Genomic DNA, 16,739 nt, shown 5'->3' with positions numbered 1-16,739 from the left:
GATTAACTCCTCGCTTCGGAAATTATCCGGAGATCCAAAGACCACTTCAAGTGTGACTGAGCCTGTACAGTTGGCCTCTACACCTGGTATTACGCCTTTAAAGGTCGTTTTGGTGGGCTTAATCCTCGAGGGATCTATGCCCATTTTCCGCACTGTATCCTGGTAAAGCAGGTCCAGGCTGCTGCCGCCGTCCATAAGGACTCTAGTGAGATGAAATCCGTCAATAATTGGGTCTAGAACCAATGCGGCGAATCCGCCATGACGGGTGCTAGTGGGATGGTCCCTTCGATCAGAGGTGATCGGGCAGGAGGACCATGGGTTGAACTTTGGGGCGACTGGCTCTACCGCGTATACGTCCCTTAACGCGCGCTTTCGCTCCCTCTTGGGGATGTGGGTTGCTTATATCATGTTCACCGTCCGCACTTCTGGGGGAAAACCCTTCTGTCCACTGTTGTTCGGCGGCCGGGGCTCTTCATCGTCATCGCTATGCAGCCCCTCGTCTTTGTTTTCGGCATTTAACTTGCCTGCCTGCTTGAACACCCAACAATCCCTGTTGGTGTGATAGGCCGGCTTTTCGGGGGTGCCATGTATCTAGCACAAGCGGTCGAGTATTCGATCCAAACTGGATGGGCCCCTAGGATTTCTTTTGAATGGCTTTTTCCGCTGACCGGATTTATAGCCTCTGAATCCGGCATTAACTGCCGTATCCTCAGCATTGTCACCGTTAATGCGGCGCTTTTTCTTGTTGCGACGCGACCTGCCACTACTGTCCCTGGTATCCGAATTACCAGGGTTCTTGGTCATATTGTTGCTACGAGCAAGCCAGCTGTCTTCTCCCGCGCAAAAGCGGGTCATGAGTGTCGTGAGTGCTGCCATAGATTTCGGCTTTTCCTGTCCAAGATGCCGGGCAAGCCACTCATCACGGATATTGTGCTTGAAGGCTGCTAGGGCCTCTGCATCCGGACAGTCGACTATTTGATTTTTCTTTGTTAGGAACCGTGTCCAGAATTGCCTGGCCGATTCCTCTGGCTGCTGAATTACGTGGATTAGGTCATCGGCGTCTAGTGGTCGCACATAAGTGCCCTGGAAATTATCGAGGAATGCGGCTTCCAGGTCCTCCCAACAACTGATTGATCCAACTGGCAAGCTGTTAAGCAAATGCCAAGCTGGTCCTTTAAGCTTGAGTGGGAGGTATGTGATGGCGTGGAGATCATCGCCGCGGGCCATGTGGATATGAAGGAGATAATTCTCGATCCATACCGCAGGATCTGTTGTGCCATCATATGATTCGATGTTTACGGGTTTGAAACCCTCGGGGATTTGATGATCCATTACTTCGTCTGTGAAGCATAGTGGGTGTGCGGCGCCTCTGTACTGGGCTATATCACGACGTAGCTCCAATGAGCTTTGTCTACTGTGTTCGGCCCTACCGGATTTGTGTCCGGCGTGACGGTTATCGTCTCGAGTCGTGGGGCGCCCACATGATCCGTAGATCGATCTTGTTTGCCTTGCCTTGTCCTCCAACATGTCTCGCAGGTCTGGCGCATTTTCCCGTGCCTTGGTACGAGGTGCGGCTTGAGTGGAGGGCCGAGAGGCCTCTTTGTCGCGGCCACGAGGTGGCCGGTCGGCCGTATCAAGTGCTGGTGATGTAGATTTAAGTGCTTCCTCCTCTAATCGGGGTAGCAACCTGCGCTTTGGGTAGCTCTTGGAGGGGCGTTCGAGTTTATGCTCTTCGGCCGCAAGGACTTCAGTCCATCTGTCGACTAGCAAATCTTGATCAGCTCTAAGTTGTTGCTATTTTTTCTTGAGGCTTCTTGCCGTGGCCATAAGCCTGTGTTGAAAACGCTCTTGCTCGACGAGATCCTCTGGCACGACGAATTCGTCGTCGTCGAGGCTTGCCTCGTCTTCGGAGGGAGGCGTATAGTTATCGTCCTTGACCTCTCTGTCTGCCGCTCTCTCATGAGGGCTGACTTCTCCATCCTCCTGTGCTGAATCTTGCTGGAGGGGGTTTTCTTCGGCACTCTCCGAAGTATTATTATCTCCCATGCTGGAATCACCGTATTTGCTTTGGCGGGATTTTGGCTGTTTCTTGGAGGGGTCATCCTCCGCTGTTCCATCGCCATCTCCTTCTTTTGGGGTGTCCACCATGTATATGTCATATGACGAGGTGGCTTTCCAGGGCCCAATAGGTGTTGGTTCTTCATCGTCTCCTACATCGGCATCCATACCGTCGATGTCTTCGAAGTCGAAGTCGAGCATGTCGGTTAAATCGTCGACAGTGGCTACAAAGTGGGTGGTGGGTGGGCTTTGAATTTCTTCATCGTCCGTATCCCCACCTTGCTGACCGTAGTCCGGCCAGGGCTCTCTTGATAAAGAGAGAGACTTTAGTGTCTTCAGAATATCGCTGAAAGGCGAGTGCTGAAAGATGTCCGCGGCAGTAAACTCCATGACCGGCGCCCAATCGGATTGGATCGGCAGGGACGCGGAGGGTTCGGAGTCCGGAGAGGAGTCCGGCTCCTTGGAGTCACGAGTCTCACGGAGTGCAGGGCTGGTGTTCGGCTCGACCGCCGTTGGGATCGCAGCCCCCGAGGCGGTGTCCAACCACCCATCCTCGATCGGCGCAGTTGGCTCCGAATTAAGGGTCGAAGCCGATGCGGGTGCGGCCTCCAGGGCACTGTTCGGCGGCAGAGCTAGATCATGCTCGTCGTGACAGTGTGGCGCGCTCGACAGTGGCTCGAATCCGTCGAGGATCAAGTCCCCGCGGATGTCAACCGTGTAGTTTAAACTTCCAAATCTGACCTGACGGCCAGGGGCATAGCTTTCGATCTGCTCCAGATGGCCAAGTGAATTGGCCCGCAGCGCGAAGCCGCCGAAGACGAAGATCTGTCCGAGGAGGAAGGTCTCACCCTGGACTGCATCGCCATTGATGATCGTAGGAGCCATCAAGCCTAACGGCGATGACACAGAGGAACTCTCAATGAAAGCACAATGTCGGTGTCAAAACCGGCGGATCTCGGGTAGGGGGTCCCGAACTGTGCGTCTAGGCCGGATGGTAACAGGAGGCAAGGGACACGAAGTTTTACCCAGGTTCGGGCCCTCTTGATGGAGGTAAAACCCTACGTCCTGCTTGATTAATATTGATGATATGGGTAGTACAAGAGTAGATCTACCACGAGATCGGAGAGGCTAAACCCTAGAAGCTAGCCTATGGTATGATGGTTGTTCTGTATGTTGTCCTACGGACTAAAACCCTCTGGTTTATATAGACACCGGAGAGGGTTAGGGTTACACAAAGTCGGTTACAATGGTAGGAGATCTACATATCCGTATCGCCAAGCTTGCCTTCCACGCCAAGGAAAGTCCCTTCCGGACACGGGATGAAGTCTTCAATCTTGTATCTTCATAGTCCAGGAGTCCGGCTGAAGGTATAGTCCGGCCATCCGGACACCCCCTAATCCAGGACTCCCTCAGTCATTTTGCCACCTCTAGTCATAACTCTAACAACATTATCATTCTTACTATTTAATTCATTGAGAAAATTATTCTGAGCTTTAAGTACTTGTTCTACTTGAGTTGTAACCATAGAAGCATGGTTACTAATAAATTTAGGTTCACCTTTAACATTAGCCATATAATCACTCAAGTGTTCAATCATATAAGCATTATGTTTCAATTCTCTACCAAGATAGGCTTTGATGTTTTCTTGCTTAACCATAAAGTCATCAAACTCATCCAAGCATGGGCTAGCAAACTTAGTAAATGGGATTTCAGCTTTATCATATCTATAGAGAGAATTTACCTTTACTACCTGTGTCGGGTTATCAAGACCATGTGTTTCTTCAATAGGTGATGGACTAAAACCATGTATTTCTTCAACAGGCAGTAAATTAAGACCATGTATTTCTTCAATAGGAGGTAAATTCTTAACATCTTCATCTTCAATACCTTTTTCTTTCATAGATTTCTTTGCCTCTTGCATATCTTCAGGACTGATAAATAGAATACCCCTTTTCTTCAGAGTTGGCTTAGGAGTTGGTTCAGGAATTCAATCAAGGATTGGATTAGGAAGTGTCCAATTATTTTCATTAGTCAACATATTATTCAATAGAATTAATTTCAGCTTCATCTGGTGTTCTTTCCCTGAAAACACAACCAGCAAAACTATCCAGGTGGTCTCTGGAAGCATAAGTTAGTCCATTATAAAAGATATCAAGTATTTCATTTTTCTCAAGAGGATGATTAGGCAAAGCATTAAGTAATTGGAGAAGCCTCCCCCAAGCTTGTGGGAGACTCTCTTCTTCAATTTGCACAAAATTATATATTTCCCTTAAAGTAGCTTGTTTCTTATGAGCAGGGAAATATTTAGCAGAGAAGTAATAAATCATATCCTGGGGACTACGCACACAACCAGGATCAAGAGAATTAAACCATATCTTAGCATCACCCTTTAATGAGAACGGAAATATCTTAAGGATATAATAGTAGCGAGTTTTCTCATCATTAGTGAACAGGGTGGCTATATCATTTAATTTAGTAAGATGTGCCACAACAGTTTCAGATTCATAGCCATAGAAAGGATCAGATTCAACTAAAGTAATTATATCAGGGTCGGCAGAGAATTCATAATCCTTATCAATAACAAAGATAGGTGAAGTAGCATAAGCAGCACCATATTTCATTCTAGCATTCAGAGTTTTTTGTTTCATCTTAGGCCTCCTTTGGTTTGTAGCAATTTTATAGGAATTCTATAGGATAGAATTTGCAAAGGAAAAATTCCTTTGAAGCCCTTTGGTTTGTAGAAATGGATTCCTATTCCTATGTAGGATAGGATTCTATCCTTCACATTTTGGAGGAAAAAAAACATTAGCCTAGACTCAATGGAAAAATTCCTATCTTATGCACCAAATGACATCTCTTCCTCTATAGGAATTGAGATGCATGTCATCTCACTTCCTATGATTTTCCTATTCCTATAAAATTTCTATCCTATGAACCAAAGGAGGCCTTAGCTAATAATTTCTTAAGATCACTCCTATCATTGCAAGCAAGAAAATCTCTAGCAGTTTCTTCATCCATAACATAGCCCTCAGGCACAACAGGTAATTCATATCTAGGGGGAGAATCTTCATCATCACTTTCATCAATATTATCAGTTTCAATAATTTCATTCTCTCTAGCCCAAGCAAGTTGTTCATCACGAAATTCACCAAGTGGCACAGTAGTATAAAGCATAGAAGTAGTATCATCATAAGTATCATTCATAGCAGAAGTGGCATCATCAATAACATGCGACATATCAGAATTAATAACAGACGCAGGTTCAGGTGTCGCAAGCTTACTCAAAACAGAAGGTGAATCAAGTGCAGAGCTAGATGGCAGTTCCTTACCTTCCCCTGTAGTTGAGGGATAAATCTTGGTTCTTGGATCTTTCAAGTTCTTCATAATGATAAGCAGATATAAATCCCAAGTAACTCAAAGAATAGAGCTATACTCCCCGGCAATGGCGCCATAAAATAGTCTTGATAACCCACAAGTATAGGGGATCGCAACAATTTTCGAGGGTAGAGTATTCAACCCAAAGTTATTGATTCGACGCAAGGGGAGCCAAAGAATATTCTCAACTATTAGCAGCTGAGTTGTCAATTCAACCACACGTGGAAACTTAATATCTGCAGCAAAGTGTTTAGTAGCAAAGTAATATGATAGTACTGGTAACGGTGGTAAAAGGTAATGGTAGCAAAAGTAATATTTTTGGTGTTTTGTAGTGATGATAAGAATAGCAACGGAAAAGTAAATAAGCGAAGAACAATATATGAAAAGCTCATAGGCAATGGATCGGTCATAGAGAATTATGTCGGATGCGGTTCATCATGTAACAGTCATAACCTAGGGTGACACAGAACTAGCTCCAATTCATCAATGTAATGTAGGCATGTATTCCGAATATAGTCATACGTGCTTATGGAAAAGAACTTGCATGACATGTTTTATCCTACCCTCCCGTGGCAGCGGGGTCCTATTGGAAACTAAGGGATATTAAGGCCTCCTTTTAATAGAGTACCGGACCAAAGCATTAACACATAGTGAATACATGAACTCCTCAAACTATGGTCATCACCGGTAAGTATCCGATTATTGTCACTTTGGGGTTAACGGATCATAACACATAATAGGTGACTATAGACTTGCAAGATAGGATCAAGAACTCTCATATATTGATGAAAACATAATAGGTTCAGATCTAAAATCATGGCACTCGGGCCCTAATGACAAGCATTAAGCATAGCAAAGTCATAGCAACATCAATCTCAGAACATAGTGGATACTAGGGATCAAACCCTAACAAAACTAACTCGATTACATGATAAATCTCATCCAACCCATCACCGTCCAGCAAGCCTACGATGGAATTACTCACGCACGGCGGTGAGCATCATGGAATTGGTGATGGAGGATGGTTGATGATGACGATGGCGACGGATTCCCCTCTCCGGAGCCCCGAACGGACTCCAGGTCAGCCCTCCCGAGAGAGTTTAGGGCTTGGCGGCAGCTCCGTATCGTAAAACGCGATGAATCCTTCTCTCTCAGTTTTTTCTCCCCGAAAGTGAATATATGGAGTCAAGGTTGAGGTCGGTGCAGCGTCAGGGGGCCCACGAGGCAGGGGGGCGCGCCCAGGGGGCAGGCGCGCCCCAACCTCGTGGACAGGTGGAGGCCCCCCTGACGTGGATCTTCCTTCCAGTATTTATTATATATTCCAAAATAATTCTCCGCTGATTTTCAGGTCATTCCGAGAACTTTTATTTCTGCACAAAAATAACACCATGGAAATTCTGCAGAAAACAGCGCCATTCCAGGTTAGTTCCATTCAAATCATGCAAGTTAGAGTCCAAAACAAGGGCAAAAGTGTTTGGGAAAGTAGATACGACGGAGACGTATCAAATCGCCGACTCTCCGACAAGGTACTGGAGAAATGCAATGATGAAGAATTTGAGCTGGTTTTCACTGGTGGCAGGGGAAGGACATTCATGGAGATCATTAGCTGGGCAAGGATGAGGCAGTCATGGTTCCCCACCCAGCTACTAGGGCCAAGTGGGTCCGTTTCTTCATGTGCTATGACTGATCTGTCAGTCTCATCTCATCCATCCATATATATATATATACTTATCTATCTATGTTTCTATCTTGGTGTTCTATGTAAGATCTGGTGTTCTATGTAAGATCTACTCTATTCTATGTAATAACTAGTGTTTGATGCTACTCAGAACCAATGTATCTATGTATTTATGCTACTCTCAATGAAACTATGATGTGGATCTGACATGTACTGACTGAATTAACTGACAAAAGATACACTGACTGAATTTACTGACTGAATCAGCACAGGAATGACTGTCTGAATGAACTGACTGAATAGTAGTTATTACAACCCATGGTAGTTCAATTGACTGAATATCTCTAAAACAAAATAAAGTATAGTCATTACAAACCATAGTAGACCCAAATCCATCGATATTTGTTTACTGACACAAACAGAACCATGCCAAATGAACTCAAGTTCAGACCAAGACATGCTAGTTACCACTTGCATAAAAGTAGTCTTTCAGCCTCCCACTTGGCTTCCTGATCCTCTTTGACCCCTCATGGACAACAGTTGAAGTTGATTGCCTTGGTGCAATGAAAGTTCTTCTATGGGCACTTGAAGATCTGGTGTTCTTTGCTAGAGAAGTAGTAGATGATCTGGTGTTCTTAGCAGGAGAAGAAGTGTTAGTAGTAGAAGAAGTGTTAGTCCTGCCCCTCTTAGCTGGTGGTCCTTGTGCTATTGCTGCTGGACTAGTTGAAGCAGCCCTTTTTTGCCCTAGAAGTAGCAACTGGAGCTGGTGAAGGTGCAGAAGTTGTAGCTCTTGTTGTAGCTTGTCTTGGTTCAGGTGCAGTAGCAGCATGTACTCTTGGAGGCCTCTGAGCATTTGTAGCCATAGAAGAACCAGCTTGAGAGTAATTTGCTCTATTTTCCTACACAATTAAGAAACATTGTAAGAAATTTAACCTGAAATGAGACAATGATCTGAAATGAAACATGGCCTCAAATGACCTGATGCTTGTTCATCCTCATCTGAAACTTAGGCTTCAAAGGGTCACCGCAATTGTTGAACCTATGGCCCTGCTTCTTGCAATTGCTACATGTGACAGTACCAATTCTTGAGGTGTCCTTTTTTGCTGGCACCTCAAATACACCTTTCCTCCTCGAAGTTTGCCTTTTGCCCTTTTTTTCTTTGAACACTGGTGGAGATATGTCATCTCCAGGTGTATGAGGCCAGTGGCCAGGACCTGGAACTGGGAAAACTATATGCTTGTATGTTTCACAGTACATGGGCTTTTTGAAGAAAGCATTGACAAAGTCTTGAGGATGTAGCTTCACTTTCTGCATTGTAGCAATGGAATGACTGCAAGGCACAACTGTCATGTCCCACCTCCTACAGTCACAGGTATGGTTGTTCAAGTTAACACTTATGTGTTCTCAGAGCTACTAGTCACTTGCCAAATGCCTGGACCTGCCATGTATGCATCACAATACTTAGCCCACTTCTTGCCTTCTTCTAAAATTTCTGAGTAGGTTGGTGTGATCTCCCATCTGCATGACTCTATTTTCTCTTTGATTTTCTAAAACTTGATCATCAACTTTGTTCTTATGTCCTCCAGCATAGTCCTGATTGGCTTGTTAATTATGATGGCTTAGAATGATGGCTAAGTATGATGGTAAGTTTAAAGTGTGGTGGTCAAGAGTAGTGGAGCACATACCTTTTGCCTGTCAGACATAATTGTGTACTTGCCAAACTTGTTCCCACTTCCAATAACTGTTCTCAGCTGTGTGAGAAACCATGTCCAGCTGTCTGTTTCTTCCTTGTCAACAACACCAAATGCAATGGGGAAGATGTCACTACTAGGGAAAAGCTTATACACAGAAACTTACCAGCAGCGCTATTTAAAAACAGACGCTACTGCTAAATAGCAGTAGCGTTCTCTACAAAACCGCGCTACTAATATCCCTTTAGCAGTAGCGCGCTAGGAGAGAAGAGCGCTACTACTAAAATTGTCAGGGTGTTGCCTCCAGACTAGGTATAGTAGTAGCGCTCTTTTCATAGACGCGCTATTGCTAAAATACTTAGGAGTAGCGCGTTTCGCCAACACACGCTATTACTTACTGCTGCACCATCCACCTGATCCACTCCCACCCACCACTCTTCTCATTCCCTTCTCCTCACAGCTGCCACGCCTCCTGCTCCCACATCGGCGCCGCCTCCTCCATCTCCCCAGCCTGTCCCTCAGCAACGCACAGCTCCTCCACCTCGCTGGATGCCACGCCCCCTCCCCCCAAACCCACAACCCCGCTGCGGGGGCGCGTCCGTGGGGACTGCCCTTCCACGTCGTCTCCGTCCGCCCGCCGCTCTGTTGTCTCCTCCGTCTCCGCCTCCTCCCCGCAGCAGGCGCCGGGACCGGGCGACGGCGACGATGCCAACAGGCCCACCGGCGTGCCCTTCTCCCGCGAATCCGCCATCGTGCTGCGTCGTAAGGCCGACAACATGTTTTTTTCTGCTTGGTGCTCGCCCGATGTGGTTCTGCAGGTATAATATGATGTGCTTGCTTGTGAATGCAGGGCCGCTGACGAGCGCAGATCTGATGGGGGAGGCCAGCGGGGAAGGCCTCAGGGTAAGTCTGTTTCTTGTAGGAAGTCTTGCAGCTAACTGCTGAAAAAAAAGTGGCATGTAAATCTGATTGATGAAAATTGTTGTATGCCATCAGAAGGTTGTTTGTTTGTCTGAATTCTTAAGCTATATGCACATGTTTAGATGTGCAAATTCTCGAGATTAAAGAGTTAGGGTCAGTAGATAATAGTAAGATTAACCCGTCAGGGTAAGCTTCCAAATGTAACTGAAAATTAAACTGTTGTATTATTTTCTTCGGTTGGTGAGGCAGTTCAAGATGTGTCCTTGCACGGTTACTTTCACCTACCTAATTCAACTTCTTCCTCCTTTTCACTTGAATTTATTTCACCATGATTCAGCTGCTCTCTCTCCAGATCTGAATGAAACAGGGCATCCAGCCATCTCAAGGGTTAGTTTTGTACGTAGTAGCTAATTGAGCTTCTTATTTGTTTTGTTTTAACATTTTTCTTGTCGTAGGTGTCAAAATGAACACTGGCGGCCACGGGAGTCCCTCGGGGGCATCCTATAAAATACTAGCTCAGGGAAAAGATCAAGTTTATTAGAAGAGATTCGCTGACGGAGTTTTGTCCAAAAGCTCGGGTTGACGGGGAGAGACGACACTGCTAGTTTGCTGAAGTGGTAGGCTGCCATTCAGGTCAGTCCCCAATACTCTTCTTCCTTGGGCTCCAGAATTTACTTGCATTAGGGAGTTAGCCGAGCCACATTTAACCTGGTGAAGACAAGATTACGACTTCAGTACATTGATAGTCAACGGAAGAACACAACTAAAATATGCGTAGAAAGTTAGTTAGGCTGTAGCCAGAAGCTGTAGAGACTGTTTGGGTGTGATTCCTGTCGGTGGACTGATGAAATTTTTGGTAGAGCAATTCAGGCGTGTAGTTTGATGGATGAATATACCTTGCATACATCTCTAGGATTTACAGAATGAAGCTAACAATTGCTTGAGCCTACTATGTTTTATATGTTAGGAGTATCCTCGGCCAGGTTAATTACTAATGATCTGAAGTACTCGAATAGCTGTAAACTTGTGGCCACACAAGTTAACTTTTTATATTTTACCTAATGATTTTTGTACTAGCTAGCGTTTCTCATATCACAAAAGATGTTGCTGCACTTCATATCTTCCACCTTTTTTATCTGATTTCAAGAAGTTAACTTTGGCCGTTGCCTCGTTTACATCTATTTTTCAGATGCATTTATCTACTGATTGCCCACGTGCAGCCTAGGAACAGGCCGGTGATGTCTTCGGTTGTCATGATGCTGGCCGGTGAGAATGCCATGTTGCCGGAGCCAAATGAGCCCGGTGTAAACCTTGGGAGGAACATGACATATACATGATTTTTCTGAAAATGAAAGCGAGTTCACCATGACTATGACAGATACTAGGTAGTTTAGCTTGGGATAGAATACAATGCACGGGTTACAACAGAAGTTATTTCTTGTCTCACAATTACTGATTGCTCTTTGTTCTCATTTTCCTTTGTTACCTGAAACTATTCCTTGTCAACAGATAAGCGGAAGCCGGGTTCGGAGCCACCGACAGTGTCTTCCTTGGATTCGTTCGTGCAATAAGGAGGGGACCCAGCCTTCTTCACATGTCGAGCAACAAGTAAGGACTAGCCTTCGGCTGTTACTATTGATTCATGTGCATGCACAAATAAAAAAAGAAAATACAATACTAGATTTGGACACAGGACATGAACCAACAAGTTTTCACTTTCCTGACGTGGTTGTAGGGGTGATCGAGGAGGATTACCATGGCCCAGTGGGTGTCGTGCTCTTCAACCACTTGGAGGTGCACTTCACCGTGGAAGCCTGGTGACTACTGCACACAGATGATCATCCAGGTGATCGCGCCGTCGGAGGCTGCCGAGGTGGAGGTCCTCGACGCCACCGTCCGGGGGGAGGTCCACCGGTGTTTGAACTCCAAGCCTTGGTAGATACATCTTCCATGTGGTTTGTTTAGGTTGGTAGTGGAATGCTAGGGAAGGTACCCACCTTTTAGGTGATGGTTGTGTTCGTCTGACGTTAAATGGGATGTCGTGATTTCTTTCAGTTGAGATGTTGTTCCTTGACATGAGTTTATTTTGCACCGGGCATGTCTATTTCTATCCAGGAATAATGCATCTAAATTTTATTTTTTTAATTCCTAATTAGCTAGTAGTAGCGTGGGAGGAAAAGTGCATGCTACTACTACTTAGGATAGTAGTAGCGCTGGCTGTGATAGTAGTAGCGCGGTGCCATCCACGCTACTACTAACAGATGTAATAGTAGCGTGGGTTGCATCAGCGCTACTGCTATCTACTTAGCTGTAGCGCGATACTAGTAGCGCGGGTACCCGCGCTGCTAGTAGCCAGTTTACCCGTGCTGCTAGTAGCCTTTTCTCTAGTAGTGTGTTGATGTTCCCATCCCTGCCAGTAGCTGCCAATATCTGTTGTCCAGTGCTGAGCTTGATGAAGCAACCATCTAAAACTGAGAATATGATCACATTAGTTGTAAATAACATGAATGCAACCTTCTTAGATATATGTGTAAGGATCATGTACCTATGAATGGCCTGCATCCATTTAGAAAGCCCTCTTTGCATGCAAAAAGGCAGTAGAACATGTAGTGAAACCTGGGGGTAGGAGCTGGATTTTCTAGGTCCTCTTTTGTTGTCACTATGCATCTACTGCTTGGATTAGTATCTAGCACACACTGTAGATAGTCCCTTAGTCTGTGATATTGGAGTTTATGATCTCCTTGCACAACTTCAAGTGCTCGCTTCTTTGCCCTATATGCCAAGCTTTTAGGCACATGAACACCAAATGTTTTCTTTGTGTATGATAGAATTGTCTCAACACCAGCTCCAGGGTTTGTTCTAATGGTATCATCGCAAACCTTGGCAACCCAATTGACTGTAACCTTGGTGCTCTCTCCACTTGCTCCACAAATGTGATCCAAATTCATCTTCTTGATGCTGAAAGTTGACTCATTAGCTATTCTAGAGGCCACTATGTAAAACTGACAACCTTGCTTTCTATCAGAGCACCAAGCAATAACCCTAGTTGGTTCATTTCTGTGATACTCAAAATTCCTAAGTGTCCTGACATGGAAATTTCTTAGTGCTTCTCTGAACTCCACAACATTTAGGAAGCACAAATGCAATGCAAACTGCTCATGTGCATCAGGGACTGATGGATCATACCACCTCCTCTCCTTCCTCTTCTTCAACCTTCTCTTCCTACCAGAAGGCAACCTTGGAACTTCTTCTTCATCACTAAGGCCAAAATCACCTGGAAAGCAGTATTCATCAGGTTCAGGCACAAAATCTTCAAACTTGATGTGTTCAGACTCACTGTGTGACTTGCTAGTTGGGCCTGATTTTCTGACAGGCTTAAGCTTCTTTGCTCCTTTCTCTGGTACAACTGAGGGTTCTTCATGTTCAGAAATGATTTGGTCTTCCTCCCAAAACTCTGTTGGTTCTGAGTTTGCTCCACAATAGTGCTCTGCAGTATCTTCCTCTTCCCTAGGCTTATGGTTTGTCCCTGTGCCAGCCTCATCTTCATCCCTACACCAAGCCTTGTATGATATTGTCTGCCCTTTGTAATCACCCCTAAAAAACTCAAAATCTGAAGAAGATTTGTCCATCTCATCTTCATATTCATCTTCCTCATGTTCTACTTCTACATCTTCTTCTTCTTCCACAACATTTTTCCCCTTGTTGAAATTACAACTATGTTGTGTGTTAAGATAGGGCTCCTCAAGGATTTCTGTGCCAAAGTTGCATTCTGGAGTGGATACAGGACACCTTCTTGGGAAACACTATAAACAACTTGCTCACCAACATTACTAATGGGAATCTGTTCCTCAAGCAAGCTGTGATCCATATTAACATCTACTGGGCTTGGATCAGTAGGCTTTCTGACAGTGATGTTCAGAATCTTCTTATCAACAGATAAGTCAAGCATTTCCTCTAATGCCTCCTCACTATCCATGACCACCACCCCTCCAAGCCCTTTCCCTCTTCCTTTACATAAGTCAGAAAAGCCTCCATTCCATACCCCTCCAACTCAGCCAATGCTAATATGGTCAGATAACTGATATCTGAAAAAACGGAATACTTTCTCTCCATATTATCTGTTCCTTGGAAATGCAGCCTCATGTCCCAAACCTCTTCATCTAAGCTGTAGGAGATTTAATTGACAAACATTTATTTTTCAAGTAACTGAAGCTTAAAATAATGACCAAATGCACTGAACATTACTAAAATGCAGAAGCATGCCAACAAACAACTACACTGCTAATTCCCAATACTGCACTATCTTCTAACCCTAACTAAAGTACTTTTTTCCTAACCAAAACTATCATCTTCTAAGCCTAATTTTAAAATCTCAACTAAAATTGTAACTGGTACTGAAATTACTTACCTCACTCCACCAAACGCGGACGCCCACCTGTGGCCGCCATCTGGATCCGCGTGGATGCACTTGGCCACTGCCCTAGTAGCACGGACTTCCGGATCTGAGCTCTCTCAATCCACCTGAGCCTCGGGCGGTGATGGCCGCGGCGACCGCTGCGCTGGGAAGCTCGAGCTGCCTAGCCATGCCTGAACCGCTGAATGTCCACCGCCCTCCTCGCCGGTGACGCCTTGGCTCAAAACCTCGCCGCCGACGGCATTTCGCTGCGACGCCGCCATCGCCAACCTAGGTCACTGCTGGGGGAGAGTGGGAGTGAGAGGGAGAGCGAGTGCGACCGACCGTCGGCTTTGGTTCCGACTGGACAGCACTGGCTAACGGCCGTCAACGGCCACGCCGTGAGCGCGCGCGGCCATGTGGGCTGACAGGTGGGCCCAATCCGTCAGGAAAACGGTTAAATCGCTAGTCACGGGCGTTTTGGGTTTTTTGAAACAGCTGACCGCTCGTTTGGTAACTTTTTGAGAAAAATTAAAAAGTGATAGTTTTTTGAAACCCTAGTCTGTAAACTAGTATTTTATGCTATTTACTCGGGTTGGAGATGAGCTTACCTAGTTAGTTGTGGACCTGAGAGACGCTAGCTAGTTCCAATGCAAGCTTGCGTGTGTGATACAGCTTAGCTCGCACAATCCTGGACTTGTGGTTGTCTTTGTTCTAGAGACTTTCAATCACTAGACGAAGTCGTAGGCATGGCACGCACAGTTGGCATAGGATACCCAGGGGCCATGGTAGGGACGTCTTATTAGATGCACATGGACCAAGCAAGTATGCTACTGTCTCGTTATGGTTTCAAGTAATCAGAGTGAGTAACCCAACACCATTTTCTTGTCAGCCTCAACATGCTAGTCCATGAGAGTCTGCCTTAACAAATCCAGACCCTAAACATTCACGAAGGCGCCCGGACGCGTCTTCAAATGGCGCCGGACGGCTTCTCATATGTCCTATTGGACAGTCACACTCCTCATATCTATACCCTTAAATTCATGCAAATCATATATATGGATCATATAGTATAAAATGTTCACGAGATGCTGCACTCATGTGAGCAGACACTAGTGCAGAACCGGGCAATAGCACCGGTTCGTAAGGGCCTTTAGTGCCGGTTCGGTAACCGGCACTAAATTGTGGGCACTAAAGTCCCCTCCCCTTTAATACCGGTTCAGCACGAACCGGTGCTAAAGGGCAACCACGTGGACGAGCCAGCTCCGTGAGTGCCTAAGACATTAATACCGATTGGTAACACCAACCGGTACTAAATATTTGGGTGTGTTTTGGTTTTATTTTTTACTTTTACTTTAATTTTGTGTTTTCAATTTAATTTAGTGATTGTTTTACATTATAATGAGTTGTTAAATCATTAGGTGAATGTACCGCAGATTAGTTTGACTGGATGGTGGATCCTAGCTAAGTCATCAAGTATATGTCATATCCATATTATATATACTTGATCACCTACTTAAGTGATCGAGGTAATATGGATATGGCATATACTTGATCACTTAGCTAGAATCCATCCAGTTGAAACTAATATGCAGTTTCTTTCATAAATGATATAATAACTCATCATCATCATCATATTAATATAAAAACTCTTGCATCATATATATCATCACCAACGGTTTTCATAGCAAAGATATCATCGAGTTCAACATGGTAATGATATTATAAGCGTTCATAACACCACAAAAGCAAATCACTCTTTGAGATTAAGTTCAGGACGAAGAACACGGACATGAGAGGACAAGTACTAAGAGCATGAACTAGCTAATTAATCACTCCTGCTGCTCTCTCTCAGGTAAAATAGCATAGAACATGTATAGCTTTGCTGATTCATCATATTGGAGCATGCAGATGAACCTGTCTCCTAATCGTGGGTTGCGCTTCTGATTGCTGCCCCTTAGTACTTCTCTGTGATCGTTCACAATTTTGCTCCAGTCTTTTACTATTAAGCATTCCTCGCTATTAGAAATCCTGAATGCACTAAAGTGCATTGTAGGATATCTTGGCCGTAAGCTAACAATATTCATGGTACCTTTAGTCTCGATCCAATCAGGCACAACATTCATCGAGAGTCCCTGTTGAAGAACATCGTATAGTAACATACTTAACAATGAAGTTTAGCTTAAAAAATAATGTATGCAAAAGATGCACCAAGGAGAAATAGTAGAAATCTTACCATTTTTCTTAAATATATGTGACCGTAGTTCAGTACGAACACTATTGGTCGCACGTTTTGAGTACTAACATTTCTAAGTGCAGGAAAGAAATTTGTCTTGACAGCATCAAGATCCTCAAGCCATAAAACATAATGACTTGTCTCCTCACAGTTTAGTTCAGCCCCGGGACAGTGGACGGTCCTGTCTACCAAGCGCCGGACATGTTTGCTTGATTGGAAGTAAGCTGTCAATATAAATTGAGATCTATTAATTATTCAACTGGTTCAAATAATCTCATATCGAAGACATAAATATGGTTGAGAAACTCACATAATGGTAGAACTGGAGGTGTCTGCACATCGACCCAGATGTCTCTATTACCTTCAATATCATCTTCCGGACGAATA

At 44.8% G+C, this 16,739-nt stretch overlaps 1 protein-coding gene and 1 pseudogene across 1 annotated transcript; one reads left to right on the top strand and one right to left on the bottom strand.

Moving 5' to 3' along the window:
- Positions 1–8,459: 8,459 nt before the first annotated feature.
- LOC125510527 (uncharacterized) lies at positions 8,460–11,854 on the top strand. The gene is made up of 7 exons (XM_087524460.1): positions 8,460–8,483; positions 9,171–9,564; positions 9,653–9,705; positions 10,179–10,356; positions 10,913–10,989; positions 11,233–11,331; positions 11,459–11,854. The coding sequence occupies exons 1-4, from the start codon at positions 8,460–8,462 to the stop codon at positions 10,188–10,190; spliced, it is 483 nt and encodes a 160-aa protein (XP_087380586.1). The 3' UTR covers positions 10,191–10,356; positions 10,913–10,989; positions 11,233–11,331; positions 11,459–11,854.
- Positions 10,919–13,836, bottom strand: LOC147972817 (uncharacterized; annotated as a pseudogene).
- Between the last annotated feature and the right edge of the window lie 2,903 nt (positions 13,837–16,739).

The sequence above is a fragment of the Triticum urartu genome, chromosome 5A (assembly GCF_056163025.1).
Source record: "Triticum urartu cultivar PI428250 chromosome 5A, HENAU_Tu73, whole genome shotgun sequence".
Taxonomy (NCBI): domain Eukaryota; kingdom Viridiplantae; phylum Streptophyta; class Magnoliopsida; order Poales; family Poaceae; genus Triticum; species Triticum urartu.
The sequence above is the reverse complement of the archived record's forward strand: the minus strand, read 5'-3'. Positions and strand labels throughout refer to the sequence as shown.

Bases quoted from the DNA above. Each gene is read 5' to 3' on its own strand.
- LOC125510527 (XM_087524460.1), top strand. From the start codon at position 8,460: ATGTCCCACCTCCTACAGTCACAG. The intron at 8,484-9,170 runs GTATGGTTGTTC...ACTTAGGAGTAG, and splicing joins CCCACCTCCTACAGTCACAG to CGCGTTTCGCCAACACACGC. The intron at 9,565-9,652 runs GTAAGGCCGACA...TTGTGAATGCAG, and splicing joins ATCCGCCATCGTGCTGCGTC to GGCCGCTGACGAGCGCAGAT.